Below are 17,211 nucleotides of genomic sequence, written 5' to 3'. Positions count from 1 at the left end.
TGAGGTCCGGTTGGCATGTTAATAATGTACATTATGTTGAATGATAATAAGAAAAATCATCCTCAGACTACTGCACAAAAAAAAAAAAGCTCTTCATAAAGTAGAAAGGGGGAAAATAAAAAGTTGTTTCCAACGTGTAGTCGATACACGTTAGCATAACAGCGCTAAAAATAAAGTTGTAGACAGTTATGCTGCACTAAGCTAGTCGTGTTACTAGAAAAATCAGCTCCTGTAACATTGTATCTGTGGCAAGACTTGAAAATTGATGTTCACATTTGATTTCCATTCAGTCCGACTGACCTTGACCTAATTTGTGAAGAAGAATGAGCAAAAATATCAGACTTTAGATATGCAAAATTGGTGGGAGAAAACCCAGAAAGATCTTCTTAAGGTATTCAGCAAATTACAAGATGTTCCAATGCATTTAAAGTTACAGAACAAAGTTCAGAGAAATGGAACAATTATTTAGCCAAATTAGCATCAGAATTAACAGGGTAAAGTTGCAGGTTTTCAGTGTAATTCAGTCTGATGTCAATTCCAAAATAAAATCCAAACTAGAAAAGTGGTATTTTGAAAAAAAAAAAGTCATCTTGAACGTAATTGAAAGCAATTGTTTTCTGTTGGACTTGATGGGTTTTTGCCATCCCAGCTTGTTGTAAATGCTTCACATCCTGCAGCGCCGGACCGACATTAAAACCTTCAAACACATCGAAAAAGCCAGGTACTGCCGTTCACAGCCTGTTTCCACGCTGAAATATTGGATGTGACCATGAAGGGCAGCGCTGTCATCGCCGGCCTCAGAGACAGAGGAAATTACTTCACAGATAAGGCTCTCTCTCCTTTTCACCCTGTTTCTATGGAATCTGGGTCAGCAGCAGGGAACGCACTGGACACAAGTTGTATTTGGAAATGTCGATAATAACGGCTTTAAAACTGCAGTAAAAAATATATATTTTCTTACGTTTTTGTTGGAAATGTCACTATGTCATGACAGTATAGTGTGAGACAGATGACCTGTGCCTTCTCTCCGAAACAACCAATCAGAGCCAGAAGGAAAAGAAAAAGGTAGTTGGACTTTTATCTCAGGCATAAAGAATTTTTATAGTGTTGGTTCCCAAGAAGTAAAAAAAAAAAAAAGGTCCCCAAGTAAAAGAGCCATACTTGAAAATGCTAATCAGATTGCAAGTCATTAATTATGATTGTTAGAGAGAAAACTGTTTCTGAAAAAAATTTTCAATCCAGAAACCAAATTTTCCATTCCAGCGGTTTGGAAAATTTGGAAAATAAAAGAACATTTATTTAAAACATTTTTACAAGTTCCAATACTGTATCAAATTCCATTGCCAAATTAGGTTTGTGCACCTGAACTACCAGTATTAGGCTAGCTTAGCTCCCTGGCTTTTTCTGAAATAAAAAATATATGAAAGTATTATTCAAAATATATACGGCGGCAAGCGCTCGCGTAATGCAAATGTGCAAAGACGTATAATTTAAGTCGATTTTTGAGCACTGCGAATCAAATCAGAATTCCCAAGACCCGGACTTACGATTTTTTTATAGAACCTATTATATTTTGTGCACTTCTATCGCATAAATGTTTGAAGTATTTATTTTTTTTCACTTAATAAAAAAAAGAAACTTGTTCACTGCTTCACTGGTTACATTGTAAAGTACATTTTACAATGTAACCCAAAATGAATCACCTCGCATTGCCTACATCTGAAAGCCCACGTAAAATGAACGTTTCACAATGTTTTTAAACCTGTAAAATCCCCTTTTTTAAAAAAAAAAAAAAAGCAAAAAAAAAAAGCTTGCCCTTTACATTTTTTTTCCCCTGCACTTCTTTAATACAAAAGTTGGTTTCACTCCGATCCACAGTCATAATATTTCCATCTCATTGTGGGCTAAACACTCACCCCTTCAACAAATAGCTGCCATCAGTCTCTGAGCTCTGAATCACGTTCCCTCCCGTGTCTGCCTCCTCCGCTCCCTCTGATGTGCACCTTAAACCGAGGCGTTTTTACCAGATGAAACATCCATTCTCTCCACTAAGCCCTCTCTTGTTTTCGGCTGAAGCACTCTATCGTTCTAAGCGTTCAAGCACGCCGATTTCTACTCGTGGTGAGCTGGAATCTTGTTGCCCGCGCAGTGTCAAACGTTGCCTTCAATTTTCCGTTTTGATTGTCCCATTATGAGGACAGCCGTGGATCAGGCTGTATGCATCGACCAAGAACTAAAGGACATGACACAATAACACATTTTTAGATTAAAAATTGCTGCACTTATATTGGCATTATTTATTTTAATTATTTTAGGCCCACATTTCTTAAACTTTGCTACAAATGCTACTTGTGTTACCTGGGCATGTTATAATGTTATTCCCTCATCAAAAACATACCTTGTCATGATTCTTTTCGTGGATGTTTGAGAAATCCTTTCATCTCCACAGCAACCATTAAGCCGTGCAAAAGTGCCTTGTTGGATCTAACCCCGCCTTCCACGCGCAGCTCCTCCTCTGAGCTGCAGCTTCCAAGCTGAGCTTCAAAATCACAGAGCACTCCTCCCCAATGGCTCCCCCACTCAGCTCCTTCAAACTAGCCAGCGGTAATTGGCAAACATCTGGTGGAAAGGCACATCTTCTGAGCTCAATATACAAGATATTTCTCAGAGCAACACTGGTAAGAATGTTTAAAAGTTAATAGAGGAGCCATGTTGTAATGACTTCCTGAAGGCGGAATTTCAAAAAGAGCAGGAGCTTCTTAAAGAGACAAGAGGCCCAATTTCAAAGCGTTAGATTCCGATGTCAAATTATTTTTAAACCATGTTTGATATATATGGAGCATTTTTATAACAATTGAAGGTAACGTGGTTTCTTGATTGAGCTATTGAAATACATAATACTGCCCTTTAAGTATTGCAAGGGAAATACAAGCTAACTAATGTAGCGCTATTAAGCACCAAGTAGTAATTAGAGCTGAAAGTAGTTCTTATAATCTATTAAATCCAACTCTGTTGGATCAACAGGACATGTAATAATTTGTCTATGCCTTATTCACCATTCACTAATGTTAGGATATTGACCTCCTCTGTCTTATTAAACGAGGATAGCTGCCTGGGTGTTAACATTGCAGATTTTTATTTTATTCGTCTTGCGTTCAGATTTGCCGACGATAAAGGTGGTGTCTTCAATTATAACGATAACAGCTGGTAGTAAATTAGCTAAAATGGAGCCATTAAAAAGAGCTGAGGTGCTGCCAGCGCCTTCCCTCTGAGATGGACTCGAACAGCTCTCTTCTCAAAGAAATGAGTAGGCAGCTGCTTCCCCTTACTTAATTTTCTCTCCGTTTCGTTCTGTGAATTTCGTGTCTTGAGGAAAGACGCCAGTCTCTGAGGAAACACAAAACTCAGAAAGAAAGTCCAAACCTTTGAAATCGGAAAATGTAGTCCTCCGCTGAGCCTTCGTCCAATTCTCAACTAGCATGTCTCCCCATCTGTCCGTCCCTTTGAGCCCTTCCTTCGCTAAACCTTTAAATTCATATCTTTGTTGCGAGGTTCTTGCTGATAAAATTTTATTTACCGATCTGTCAAGCATTCAGGCATGACAGAAAAGCAAATGGAAGACGTATTTAAGAGGCAAATGCGTTTTCACAGAGCTGTATTTTGCTAATGCGACTTCAAAATAACCATTTGCTGCAAACATCACTGGATCAACGCCACACGATATCAATATCTGCAGGTTGTTTGGATCTTGGATGAAATTTCCTTTGCAGATTAGAAACTAGAGACTTTTTTAGTATAGGACTGCCTTAAAGTGTGTTGTCCAGATTTCTGATTAGAGACGATTCATCAACAACATGAGTAATAACCCAAGGTTAATTAAACAATGGGAACAATTTGCTAAATGGATCCATTGTCTTTTTTTTTTTTTTTTTTCATTACTGTTCCTATTTTAGTTCCAGCCCACACTTCCATTCTGTGCAGGTGAATTATGAATAGTCAGGAAATGACTGCATTTACATTAGACTCATAGAGTAAATGATTCTGTAGTGCTGGGTAATACGTCTACATGGAATTACTGCATATTTAATAGGATCTGTGATTAATACAGAACTCTGGACAGCAGATTATATTAGGCCTTACCACAACTATGACAATAGTAATTAACTGAACATTAGTAATAGCCATAAAGATAACAGGAGGCTATTACTGACATTGTTGCAAACTACTCTGTTGGACTATTAATACTGATTGTATAGTAATTTGTTGAAATTCAAAAAAGGCTAATTTTGCATGTTTACTACAATTTCGCTCGACTCAATTCTCGCTTCAGAGCACAGCCTGGAGTTTCTTCCATTCACTTGGATTCCTCTGAAAGAATTTCTACCCAGCCAATCAGAAAAATGGAGAAGTTTTGAACAATGATGTCAATTTTCTGCGCCGTTGGTGGTCAGTGGTTTTCTACCAGGCTAGGAGGAAAGATTGCTCTTTTTTGTTGCTCTAAAAATAAATTGTAAAATTATATTTGTTTTACAGAATCTGCAGGAAACAATCAGTCTTGGATTCACTAAACTATACATCTATTTTCTTTTTATGTCCTACAAAAGTCTATAGTAGGCCTGAAAAGGCATTGTAAGGATTTTTTTAAGACTTTCTGACCGTTATTGAATTATCCAATCTCAGTATTTTTACTTTCCAACAAACCGTTAAGTAGCCCTTCAAAGCAAAGACAGATTTTATTGCCAATAGCAGCTAATGGTTAGCCAATCACAGTATCTTCAAACTGCCTTCTAATCATTTAAATCAGTTCTCATCCTGTTGTCATTTTTTTCTTATGCTTATACATTTCTTAGATAAGCTTCCACATAAACAAGTTAGCCATTTACTGCCTAAAAAATGAAAACAAAACTCCTTCGATTTGCTGCTTTTCTTCATCCTCGTCCATGAAAAATAAGTCACCTAGCCGAGGGCAGCAGATCATAAACCCTCTCTCTGTAACAACTTAGATTTGTATCTGCTGAATAGCACTGGAAAATGTGTTCCAGGCTTTTGTACAGGACTGACACCAGCAGCACATTCAGAAGGTCACGCTACAGACCTGAGAAAAGCTCCATGTCACGACAAAGTAAACAGGAATACCTCAGGCGTCTGTTCGGCACCAGCCTTAAAACTGCTTCCTCTACGAGCTCATGGCATTTGCAAACTTTCCTTTCTGACATTCCAACACTAAATTTGTTTTCTTTAATATTTAGTTTCTACAAAGCTTAGTTACCCGCATGCGGTACACCAAATGCTCATAATAAATCGTTTAAAAAAAAAGAAAGAAGCTTTTTCCACATATTGTGACTTAAATTCCCTACAACTCAAAGAAAATCTTTTAATTTTGGGAGAAAATATGAAACGGAAAAGATGGCTTACATATCGGTTCACCTTCCTCAATTAACATTGTGTGGCTGTGACAAAAATAAGGTTTTGCCTCAGTGGATGGAGTTATGAATATGTCCACAAAGCCACCAACCCGGACTGAAAAACCTGCAAGATGGTTGAGGACGAAGCGAGGTTTTATTTTTCATACATCCAAATCAACAAAAATTACTGCAGGGGAGGAAATTTATGTCCTATTCAAAGTAAGGAACTAAATCTATGCAGTCACCAGGGATAGGAAATGACCTCACAATCTGATAGATTTAGAAGACTTTTGCCAGATAGTGGACTAACGGTTAAAGCTTAAACAAAAGTAAGTACATTCATGTGAATTTCATTATTTTATGTTTTTAAATGTTGCGATATTGGTGGCAAAAGCCAAAGTGATCTATAATGGTCTTGTGTTTTTCAATCACAAAAAGCGAACAGTTTAACTAGACTCTGAAGAGCCGCTGTAAAAGGATCAGTGTTTTGTGGTAGCCTCGGCAGAAGCCTGTAAGAGGATTTCTGGAAAGGCGATTTGTTAACTAAAAGGTTGTCTGTCATTATTAAATCCTTCTGATGTAACATGACTTTTGATTTTTTTTTTTTTTTTTTTTTTTCACCTTAACTGCCTCTTTTGATTTATACACGAGGCAAAACGCAGCAGCCAGACATGACAGGACAAATGTGTCGTTCTTGGATATAGTGCACAACTCACCTCCAGCGCAGAGACATTTTATTCCACTTTCATTGATCATGACAAAATGTCACCTTTCCTACTTTCTTCTTGTCCATAAAACAGAAAAGAAACCCTGGTGAGGACAGCGTTAGCTAGCGTGGACATGTGTAGCCGGAGAAACATTAGCAGACGTGATATGCTGCAAATGATCCCACACGTTCGGAGATCAGACAAAGGAAAGATGGAGAAATGTGGGTCACAGTGAGCTCTGGGGCATTCAAGCGAACATCTCTTTGATTTGTGTGATAGTGATCTGGGCTGACTGAAGCCTTTGGGCCAAGACCAAACACTCCTTCTGTCCTAGCAGATACAGATCGATCTTCAGGGAATCTGTCCAGCGGTGTGTGTAACAAGGTGGTCGGGATGTAGGCAAATACATTTTCCACATTATCCATAAAGATTAAATTGTCAAGTGTTTGGATTGCTGCTGTAGCTGCAAAAAAAAATAAAAATATCCGAATGTTTGGACTTGAACTTCAGTGGCCCTTTAAGGAAGAGCAGAATAAACTGTATTCATGTCATGATTTATCCTCAAGAGCTATAAAATTTTATCTTCCGCAGCTTAGAGGTCTGCCCAAAGTCACAGTGGGTAAGTACCTTTGAGCATGGCGTTTACAAATGGAAAATATTAAACCTTGCATCTGAAGATTTGCATAATGAAGAATGCATGTTACGTGACTCCAAACATGAGGAAATACAGGAAATTTCTTGGAATATTATCTCCCGCTATATGTAAATTAGGATCAAGTGTGTGTAGTTGACTGTGTTCAACTGGGTAGCTATTTACTTTAGCTCTGATGTTACTTGTGCTTTTTTCCCCCCATATGTAAAGGGGCAGTATTATGTGTTTTCCAGCCATGTAGTGCAATTTTGCAGCATAATCAAGTAATTGTTCCTCCAGTTGTTATAAAATGTTATAAATATCAAATATGACTTAAGAAAATTGACTTTGTCATTTAACGCATTGAAATTGGGCCTTTGACTCCTTAAAACCCCCTGTTCTTTATGAGACATGTGTTTGCTAATTGCTGCTGGCTAGTCTGAAGGAGCTGAGTGGCAGAGTCGCAAAGGAGGGGCTCTGAACCTAGGAAACTGCTGCACTGAGGAGGAGAAACATCTCAAAAGTGGAGTTAGGACCACTGAGGCTGAATGGTTGCCATGGGAGATTGAAGGATTTCTAAAATAATAAGGCACTCTGAGTAACATCTTTGAATCATCAGGAAACAACAATCCGAGCCATGGCCAGTGACTCATGCATCCTAATTGTCTCTTTAGTGCCCTTAATGGTCCGATTAGAGTAATTGTTCTGACTAGAACCTATGAGCCTCTTATTTACAAACATGTTCTGAACTGAAGAGGCCTTCTGAACCTCAGCAGGATGCAATAGCTCTCCTTACTTGAAAAATAGACTTCATGGGTAAATAATTTACTGGGTCTTGAGATGATGGAAAAGTGTACATTGAATACACTCTTTCTTTAAACACACTTAACTTCTGGTCGAGATCCTTATAAGTCATGTTTTTAGATAACCCAGTATGGCCAGTAACTGGTTTAAAAGCAAGTTGCATAATATCTGAAAACCTGAAATGGTTTAGTGCCATTTACTCTGATTCTTTGTCAAAACCTAATGTGTGTCTGAGTTGAAACACTCATTAGTACTACGGTAGATTATTGCCCTACTGGAAGAAGCTGAAGCTTGGAGCCAACAGCTGAATTTCCTTAACAAATGTGCTCAAAAAAACGCAATTTCGCAATTACGGCGTTTCAATTAAATATGAAACGCAATTGAAATCACACGCGAATAAGTTTGTTCATGTAATAAGTCATTAAAAAACATGTTGCGCCATTGTCCTCCTACCACTTCCTGTTGTCTTCTTTGTGGGTTGCACCAGTGGCAACATCCGCTTGTTGATCATGTGACTTGTGTGACTGTGTGAAACATAAAAAGTGTTTCCACTCCAGTTGTGCTAAACAAACCATTATAGATATGGCCAAAAAGCCACCTCATTCTGACACCAAGACATAAAAAAACAAGAAATTGCCACGTTTCCATTAAGTAAATTTATTTATGAAATATCATCCTGCACAATTCTATGGTCAATGAAAGCACAACTAATGGCAAGCACGTATATCTTGTGCACATAGGACAGTGGAAACAGAAAACCCTGGGACAATTGTTATACCTCTTAACATGATTGAGTGTAAAATTCTGATTTAAACATGTCCTGTTTGTATTCAATCAAATGGTTCTGATGAAGAGTGGTAATGTCAAAGGTGTCATTTCTAGCATGAGAAGTGTTCAACATTTAATGTACAAACAGGACACCGTCAGTTAGTTGCTAAGGACTAATCAATGACATTTACAACTGTTGACATTCTACACTTATAAAAACAGTCTGTAAACTCTAATGTATTGACACAAAACACAGATTTAGATTTTTATCACTAATCTTAAACGCCTACCTTCTAAAATTACATTGGGTTATTTTGATGGCTTCAAAAAGAAAAATTGAACTTCACTTCTTTTTCTCCATGCGTCATTTCAGTGGTGATGTTGAAACTGGAACTATACTGCACAATGACTGCCAAAGACAATGTAGGAAAATAAATTAAATGGTAAAAGCCAAAACCCCAATCAACAAACTAAATGTTGGTAGGATGTGTTGTAAAGACTCATCCAACGACTCCAGCTTAATTGCTAAAAATCCTCATAGCAAAGCCTTGGACTTTGCTATGAGGATTTCCGTAACGGCTTCATGTAAACAGTTTTTGAGGTCACACAACATGCTAGTGTCTACATAAAGTGAAATGAGGGCAGACACAAGATAAAGAAACAAAAAACAAAAGGCCATAAGTCTGGGACTCAACACCAAAAATAACTAAACGCCAATTTAGCTAACCACAACAGCGCAACGTCCATAGACGTCTTTCTCAATTCCAAAAAGAAATTACTTGTTGATACATTGAGTAACTAGCAGATTCAGCATCCCAAATTATTATGCACCAACTGGTGTTCAGAGATTTAAAAAAATGTCCGAGAGCTGTGATGATCATTTCGAGTGAGTCACAGTTCAAGGACGTTGATAATTTGTTTTAAAGGTCATTATAAGGTGGTGGACATTTATGTTTCCACATTTGAAGACATGGAAGTCTTCAAATGTTCTGCTAATTGTGGTTCTGCTAATTGTGTTTTTATGTTGTGCAGTTAGCTACTGTTAGCATTTTTACTTTGTATAACTATTTCTTTATTTAGCTCAGATTGGAATAAACATCCAGTTCATTGTGTGCCAACAAAAGTCACAGAAAAAGCTGTTCTTGCAGCACAAACATTTCTTTGAACATCATAAAATTTAGTGACATGTGTTTCGACTGCTCTCTCCATGTCCCCATCATCCACAGCGGTTCTAGGAAAAACTAATTGGCAGGATGAAGCAAGATTTATTGTCTACAAAATAATCTGGACAGCCCACGAACCATTATGGTTTCCTGTGTGAGTGTCAGGATCCATAATGCCTTGTTTCCACAGAGCAGTATGGCACTGGTTGGTCCGGTTCTGTACTGTAGTTTGTCTGTTTCCATTGTAAAAGTGGCCCACACTACTGAGCCGTTGCACTGGATTCCTGAACCCTCTTCAGTTGTTGGTCCATAGGATAGTAGTACTGTATAGTTAGGGAGAAACTCTCCTGAATACACCGGACCATAAAATAGTGTACCGAACTGCTATGACCATTAGCATACCACTCAAATCTAGATATTGTTTAACCAGATTTTCCCTTCATCAAACCTATGTAAAAATTTGAGAACTATTCAGAAACATCTCAGTACAATTAACCACCAGTTTCTCACATTTCATACCCAGATAGGCTCCAAAGGTTTTCATAAGCTGGTTTTTTGCTTCATGAAAACAATGGGAGTTTAGCAGAAATATTTTAAAGTTGTGTAGTTGAACGATGAAAACGTTGAGTGGTGGAAAAACAGACTTGTCTGTGAGGAAGCCGTTCATGTGTAGTACAAACACAGCTGCATCAGCGTTTTTCAGGACAAGTTCCCACTAAAATACACAGCATTGAAACTAATTCTGAGTTTCTCATAAAAGGCACTCTTCATGACCATATTCAGACCAATGAGAAAAATATTACTCCTACATGTTTTAGCATTGTGTCTGTTTCTCTGCAAAGCGAGCATCACAGTCCCACATTACCATGAAAATTTCTAAGCAACAATTTTCACTGAACTTGTCATTTGAGAGTCACTAGGCCCACTTTTAGGTGAAAATATAAAAGTGGGGCTTTTATATTTTGTATGTAATTCTGAGCCAACGCTGAATTCTAGTTGAGTTAAATGGACAGAGCTAATAAAAAACATAACAGATGAGGTTTCCAGTTAAAACGACTGTATGTAAAAACAGTGCTGAGGAGAAATATTTGCCCATTTCAGTCTTTGCTCTTTTTGCCACCCAAAAGTGTTTCAGATCATCAAGCTAATTCTAATATCAAAGATAATCTTGTTGCATACAAAGCCAGTTTCCCACTGGTGAGTTTATTTATTAAAACAGGAAAGTTATTTGAAACAAACTGGCCCTGTGTGAAAAAGTAATTACATGCTTTGTAAAATAATAAACTTTCTGTGTTTAACACATATTCTTATTTACAAAGTTGAGTTCAAATATACTGGATACACCCAGTGCTAAAACATTTTATGGTTGGACTGAGCAATGATCCAAAATACCAGTGAGTCCTCCTCTGAATGCCTCTTAAGAGTGTGCATGCAGGTGGTGAGTGGCCTAGTCAAAGTCTGGACTTAAATCTGATTGAGATTCTGCCACACGACCTTAGGTCGTTCAAGCTCAAGAACCTTCCAATATGGCTGAATAAAACAATTCTATGTTTATTTGTAAAAGACTCATTTCAGGTTGATGCAAATGCTTGATTGCAGTTGTAGTCACACAACAGTTATTAGGTTAAGGAGGCATTTACTTTTTCACCTTTAGGGTTGCAGTCTGGCTGGTTCGGCTAGATTCTTTACTTAAATAATTGAAATGGTCATTTCAAAACTGCAGTATGTGTTAATTTATGGGTAACTGTGGGATGTTTTTGATATAAAATTTGATTGATGATTTGAAACATTTATACATTTGTAGCTGAACCAAAAGGAACTTTTTAAAATGACAAGTTCTGTGAGACAACAAAGTTATCAAAAGAGGACAAACTATAATTTTATCCAGAACACACGCTAGACACTGTAGACAGATAAAGTCCTCCAACTCCACTCATCGGTCAGGTGTGAAAATATTCCTACTGGCCCAATTTAAAGAGCCCTCCCACGTTTCTATGATCTCTGTGATCCATGCATGAACGCTTCTCAGAGATAACTGGGACATTTCCATATGAACTCTGAATATAAAACAGACACCACACAGAGAAAAAACATAATTTAAATTCTACTCTGTTAAAGGACTGCATTTGAGACGAATGGACAGCTACTTTACATAACTCACATTTTACATCAAATGGGTTTTTTTTTTCTTCCACTTCGAATACACAAAATAAGACTTTCAAGAGTACAAGGTTGTTAAGAAGGTGCTTTTCCCTCACTATACCTCATGTGCAGGGTCTGTGAGGGTGTGTCCCACTGTCCTACTTCCATTTTTGAGAATTCCCTCAGTGGAAATACGGTCCAATGTCATCACCGGTGTTTTTGGGACACTAATATCTGAGTCCTCTGCCTGAGGCTCTAAGAACGCTACCCTCTTTCCGTTGGCACGCCTTTGTCCTGATTCTACCTCTCTGGGGTCTGAACAGAGAATGATGGCCCGTGCGCCACAACCCCTGGAGCCACCCCGACTTTCCCGACACTGGCAAGGAGTGAGGTAGAGGTAGAGCAGGACCAGTATGATGCTGATCACACAGGAAGCAAGGGTGGTGAACGCCGTGTTGAAATGTTCACCGCTGCTGCGACGAGCCAAGCCCGTGGTGGAGGAGACACTTGAGTTACCGACCATGACCCTGGCTTCTGGAGATTCACCTGAATCATAGTAGCGTCCCCGGGCAACCACACACTCGTATATGCCAGAGTCTTCCATTAGCGCTCCTTGGATTTCAAGCGTGCCGTTGGGAAAAACCGACAGATGAGAACTCAGATTACTTGCTGAGGAATTCAGTGCTGTTCTTGGGGTAACCCAGAAGACAATCAAACCTTGCTGGACAGGAAGACCTAATCCAGGACAGGGTACTCTTACCCAATCGCCAGGCTCTACACGATAGCTTTGTGCCTCCAAGGGTATGTCTGACAGACCCTGATGTGTACAATTAACCTCTCGAACTGCAGTGCCTCTACATTGGTATCCAACTTGGAAATCCACCAGTGGGCGATACTGTTTCCAAAGCCAGTATTCAAGCAAAGCAATCAATGCACAGTCACACAGCAAAGGATTTTCCTGCAAATATATTCCAGCATGGCGGCTGAGAGACAGCAGGCTCTGGATGGGTAACTTGGACAGCCTGTTGTAAGACAGATCCAGGAAGGTTAGGTTACGCGGTCCACTAGGGTCCTCAAAAAGTCCCAGGGGGAAGGATGTTAGTCTGTTTGCGGAGAGGTAGAGTCTCCGCAGACTGTTGACATCACTAAAGGCCCCCGGCATTATTTGGGCAATCTGGTTTCCAATCAGGAGTAGCTCTTTAAGTTCTGTCAGCCCCCTGAAGACGGATGAGTTCAGAACTCTCAACTGGTTAGATGAAAGGTCCAAATGGAGGAGACGTGGTGTCGCATTGAAGGCGGCCATCTCGATTTGGCTTATGGAGTTCCAGCTGAGAACCAGTGTAGTGAGCCGCTGAAACGGTTGGGAAACCCAGTCCACCTGCATGGTTCTCAGGGCGTTGTGGCTCAGGTCCAGCCTCGTGGCATAGCTTGGAAGACCAAAGGGTAATGTGGACAGATTGCTCCCACTGCAGGAAATGATATCACTGGCACAAAGGCAGTGTGGTGGGCAAGGGGCCACTATGGGAATGAAGCCAAGACACAGCAGGAGCAGCATAGCTGCAACAGCAGGGTGGCAACAGCTGCCTCTAACATCAGTCTTGCCTAAAAGCTGTGATGCAACAGCGTGCATATTGGACACCCCTGTGACAGGACTCAAGTTACCGTCTCACTCAGTGAACACATGTCAGGTTTACAAGTCTCCAATAACGCACTGCACACCTGAGAAACGGAAATGAACAAGGAAAAAAAAAAAGACAAGAATCAGAGGGATTGTCTTCTCCCTGTTACATAGTTCTGTTTAATGTAATGAGTACTATCTTTAAATGTTTCAATGCAGGACATAGTGATTAAAAAGAGACATAACAATAACAAAAACACAATAGGACTGTGTAAGCCAAAAGACACATGATTCTAAAAATACACAAAAGCCTAATCCGCAGCTCTGATTTCCGCTGGCATCACCAACACTTGACAACTGGTGGTACCTGCTGGAACAAGTGTAATCTGATCCATGTTTATAATCCACATCACCAGTTTTCTACCTATGCATTCTTCATTCCCTTCATTCTTGCGCCATTTGCTTTACACATTTAAAAGCAGCAGGAAAATCAAGTCTAGCAAATATTGTGTGAGTTTAAGAACAACACTTGCTGACAAAGTGGCATGTAAGCCTTTTCCCTAATTACCACTACTAATAACAACAGAATTTATTGGCAAAATCTGCTTCTGGGTTTACAAATATTAGCTTGCTAGCAAGTCTGCCTTTAGCATTAACACTATCACTGAACTAGCTAAAGGTGGATGCAAACTTAAGAATTTCTTCCTATAAGACAAAAACTTAGTGTATTATGACAGGTATTAACGTTTGTTAAGTTTACTCATTTATTTGCAATTTAACATATAAACACATGCACTTTTCTGTTTGCTGCTGGACAGACAAAGTAAAAGTAGCTAATGTTAAATTTTAATGGAAATCTTCAGATAGATCTGTTACCAAAATAGAGTAGCTGATGTAAATAAACTGGTATAGGCAAATTGAATACTATCTATCTGAGTAGTAATTATAAAAGTTTAATAACAAAGTAAATTATGCAGTTCCAACCTAATTAAAAAAAAAAAAAAGCTACTTGGAACGGTATAAGTTAAAGCTTGGTTTGTTAGCATGTTTGACATTAGCATTAGTGAAACGCCTAAAATTAACCAAATTTAAGTCTCACTCAGACACAAACTCTTGTAGCTACAAGTCTTGTGATGGTTTCTAAATTTTATTAAGTTGATAAATTTATTTTTAATACAATTCGTAGTCTATAAACACCATTTGTAATTAGACATGCCAAACAGATGAAAGAAGCCAATAAGCAACAGGTTTAACTTTATTGAAAATATTAAGGCAGAACAAAAAAGGTAAACATTGGTAGAAAATTGCCACAGCTGAATTACAATAACAAGCTAAGTAGCTGTATTAGATTTTAATGGCTAAAATTTGATATCTCAAAAAAATCCTTTTTACAGTCTAATGAGCTGCATAATTAACAGGTGAACCTTTTGTTGTTCTAAACTTTATATTTTGCACTGGAACAGAAAGTCAGTGAGCTCTGATGAACATATTTATGATTAAAATGTATATAAAATAAAACATTTTACTTATGTAATGTTTTATACTTATGATAATTTTGTACTCCACATACTAAAGAAATTAATAGGCGCCTATGAGCTTTTACCATGTTATGATTAGTTGTAATAAAAGTCAACAGTTTCACTGAGACTATATTAATGCAAAAACCAAAAGGCAAGTAAATTATTCAGCTCATTTGTTTTTTATCCAATTTATGTTCGGATTAATTAACGCTCTACCTTCTTGTTTTCCTCTGCGGGAAAAAGCATTTTTTTTCTGCCCCGAGTTCCCAGCTACCTAAACCAAAAGGCCTGACGTAAAAAAAAAAAAAAAAAAAAAAATTCACCTTCCCGTCCAAACTGTTGCCTTTTCCTGCCCGCCCTCCTGCTCCGACGCTCGGCCGTTCCCGAATCCTAAAATCCTGCAGGGAACTTGGCTCTTTACGGAGCGAAGCGCGCCGCTTCCAGCCGCTCGGATGATCCGCGCCGACTCTGAGAGGGAAGCGGCTCACCTGCATGTCGGTGCGGGAGAGGGAGAGGCGGGGGAGGGGAGGAGGAGGGGCGGTCCTGTCCTGGGAGTAAACACGGCGACTGGCTACCCGAGAGAGGAGGATTCCGTGTTGAAGAGGAGGAGAGGAAGAAGGTGTAGTAGACGGAGCAACATCAGCATCACGAGCTGAGGATGTGGAGGGAATGTTTGATTTATGTCCCGTTAGTTTGTCCCGTTAGTTATCACGTCCGTATTAAGTATCCAAATAATTCAGGCGTGTCAATAAATTTAATTAAAGCTGCAGTATGTAACTCTTACAAATATATATATATTTTTCTATGTTATTAAAACTGTCACCATGTCGTGACATGATGACAGTTTTTAATAATAAAACAGCACATAAACAAAACATCAGCAAAATACCTCATGTACTCTGATCATTGTTTTTCAGTGGGGGGGTGGGGGGGACTTGCAGTGAGTGGTGGCTATGCTAACTAGCCTTAGCATTTGTAGCAGGCTAAGTTGTGGTGAACCAGCTGTAGTTTAGCAGAGAATAACCATGAGGGAGTGAGCACAGGAGTGATTGGCAGCACTAAGACCCTCCTCCTGGCTCTGATTGGTTGTTTCCGACTGAGTGGTGTATTTCTGTTCATATGTACTGGGAGCAGACCGAGGAGCTCAATTACTTTTTGAGGTCCTCTGAGAAGAGGAAAATTAAAAGAAAAAAAAGACTGAATTGAAATATTTTAATCATTTAACCTAATTTGTTTGTGATTGGCTCATATTAGAAAATGTTATCAAAAATTAAAATGTTATCCATTTGGAAAATGTAATTTTAAAAAAATAAATAAAATATTGCACTAGAAACTAGACTAAAAATACTTGGTAAGATTTTGTGTTTTTGCAGTGAAGAGTATAGAAAAAGCTTTCTATTTCCAAGCTTTATTTTTTGTCTTATTTAAAACATTCATCTATGAAAAGAAAAAATAAATAAATTAAAATGTTACTAGTCATGCTCATCTTTCTGAATGGCTGCCTGTCAAGTTCAAGCATTAGCACACATTTCTGACAGGAAAGAGACTGAAGGACTCGTCCTCTTACTAAGTGAATAATCATTAAATAGTGAAGAAAAGTGAGACGAAAACATTCAAAAAGTCAATGGTTTCTTTCATATTTTGTTTGTGGGTTTTCTATGGAACAGAAGCTAATGCTGTTTGTGGGGCTGTAGCATAAAAAGGTTTGGGAAGAGTTGAACGACTTCGTCACTGGGGCTGACGTTGTTCCCGGGCAGACTGGGGCATGTGGGCGGTTCTGTGTTTGGTGTTGGAGTGGGGGTCGCCTGGGGTAGGCCTGGGCAGCGGATTGCTAGCCCCTCTTGCTTAGCCTCCTGTTTCTCTTGGCTCACTTTTAACCCAAAAACCCCTTTATCATTTTTGAGCTCTCACCCATGAAGTGGCCTCAGAGTGCCTCACTCTGCAACAAGCAGCCTGATCCTCTGCGTTCGAAGCATTCAGATGTAATTGGAAACCAGAGTGTCGTGACGTCTGCAGGGATTTCTGAGCGTGTCCTAACATAATAACCCCGTCGTCTCTAATAGAGCCCTTCGCAAGGACGATTCGGTTCATTAACGATAACATCCCTGTAATTAAGCATCTGTGACTTTGAGGGCATCTTTGTCATTTCCCGACCAGAGGGTGCGGTGCGGTGCAAATCGCTGTTTGGCTTCACCCTACCGTGAAGAAGTCTATAAAACACGCTAGGCACGCCAAGTTGTGGAAGGAAGTAAACAACCAGCTGCAGCTTTTTTAGTGGCGCTAACTGAGGAGCAGCATTTTAGGATTCGCTCATTGGTGGCAGAATATTTCAGATGGCACTAAGCTGTGGGTGCAGTTTATGTAATCCACATGTTTCCTGAAATAATGTTGATCTGTGGAGCGCTGTAAAGGATAAACCATGTTGTTGCAGGCAGCTGCTTCACTTATCTGAG

General features: G+C 39.1%; 1 protein-coding gene across 1 annotated transcript; it reads right to left on the bottom strand.

Moving 5' to 3' along the window:
• Nucleotides 1–8,204: 8,204 nt before the first annotated feature.
• Nucleotides 8,205–15,458, bottom strand: LOC122826286 (amphoterin-induced protein 2-like). The gene is made up of 2 exons (XM_044107948.1): nucleotides 15,082–15,458; nucleotides 8,205–13,339 (listed from the first exon to the last, which is right to left on the bottom strand). Exon 2 carries the CDS (start codon nucleotides 13,248–13,250, stop codon nucleotides 11,736–11,738), a length of 1,515 nt encoding a protein of 504 aa, XP_043963883.1. The 5' UTR covers nucleotides 13,251–13,339; nucleotides 15,082–15,458; the 3' UTR covers nucleotides 8,205–11,735.
• Between the last annotated feature and the right edge of the window lie 1,753 nt (nucleotides 15,459–17,211).

The sequence above is a fragment of the Gambusia affinis genome, linkage group LG23, assembly GCF_019740435.1.
Source record: "Gambusia affinis linkage group LG23, SWU_Gaff_1.0, whole genome shotgun sequence".
NCBI lineage: Eukaryota > Metazoa > Chordata > Actinopteri > Cyprinodontiformes > Poeciliidae > Gambusia > Gambusia affinis.
The sequence above is the reverse complement of the archived record's forward strand: the minus strand, read 5'-3'. Positions and strand labels throughout refer to the sequence as shown.

Excerpts from the sequence above, each read along its gene's own strand:
- LOC122826286 (XM_044107948.1), bottom strand. The coding sequence starts at position 13,250 with ATGCACGCTGTTGCATCACAGCTTTTAGGCAAGACTGATGTTAGAGGC.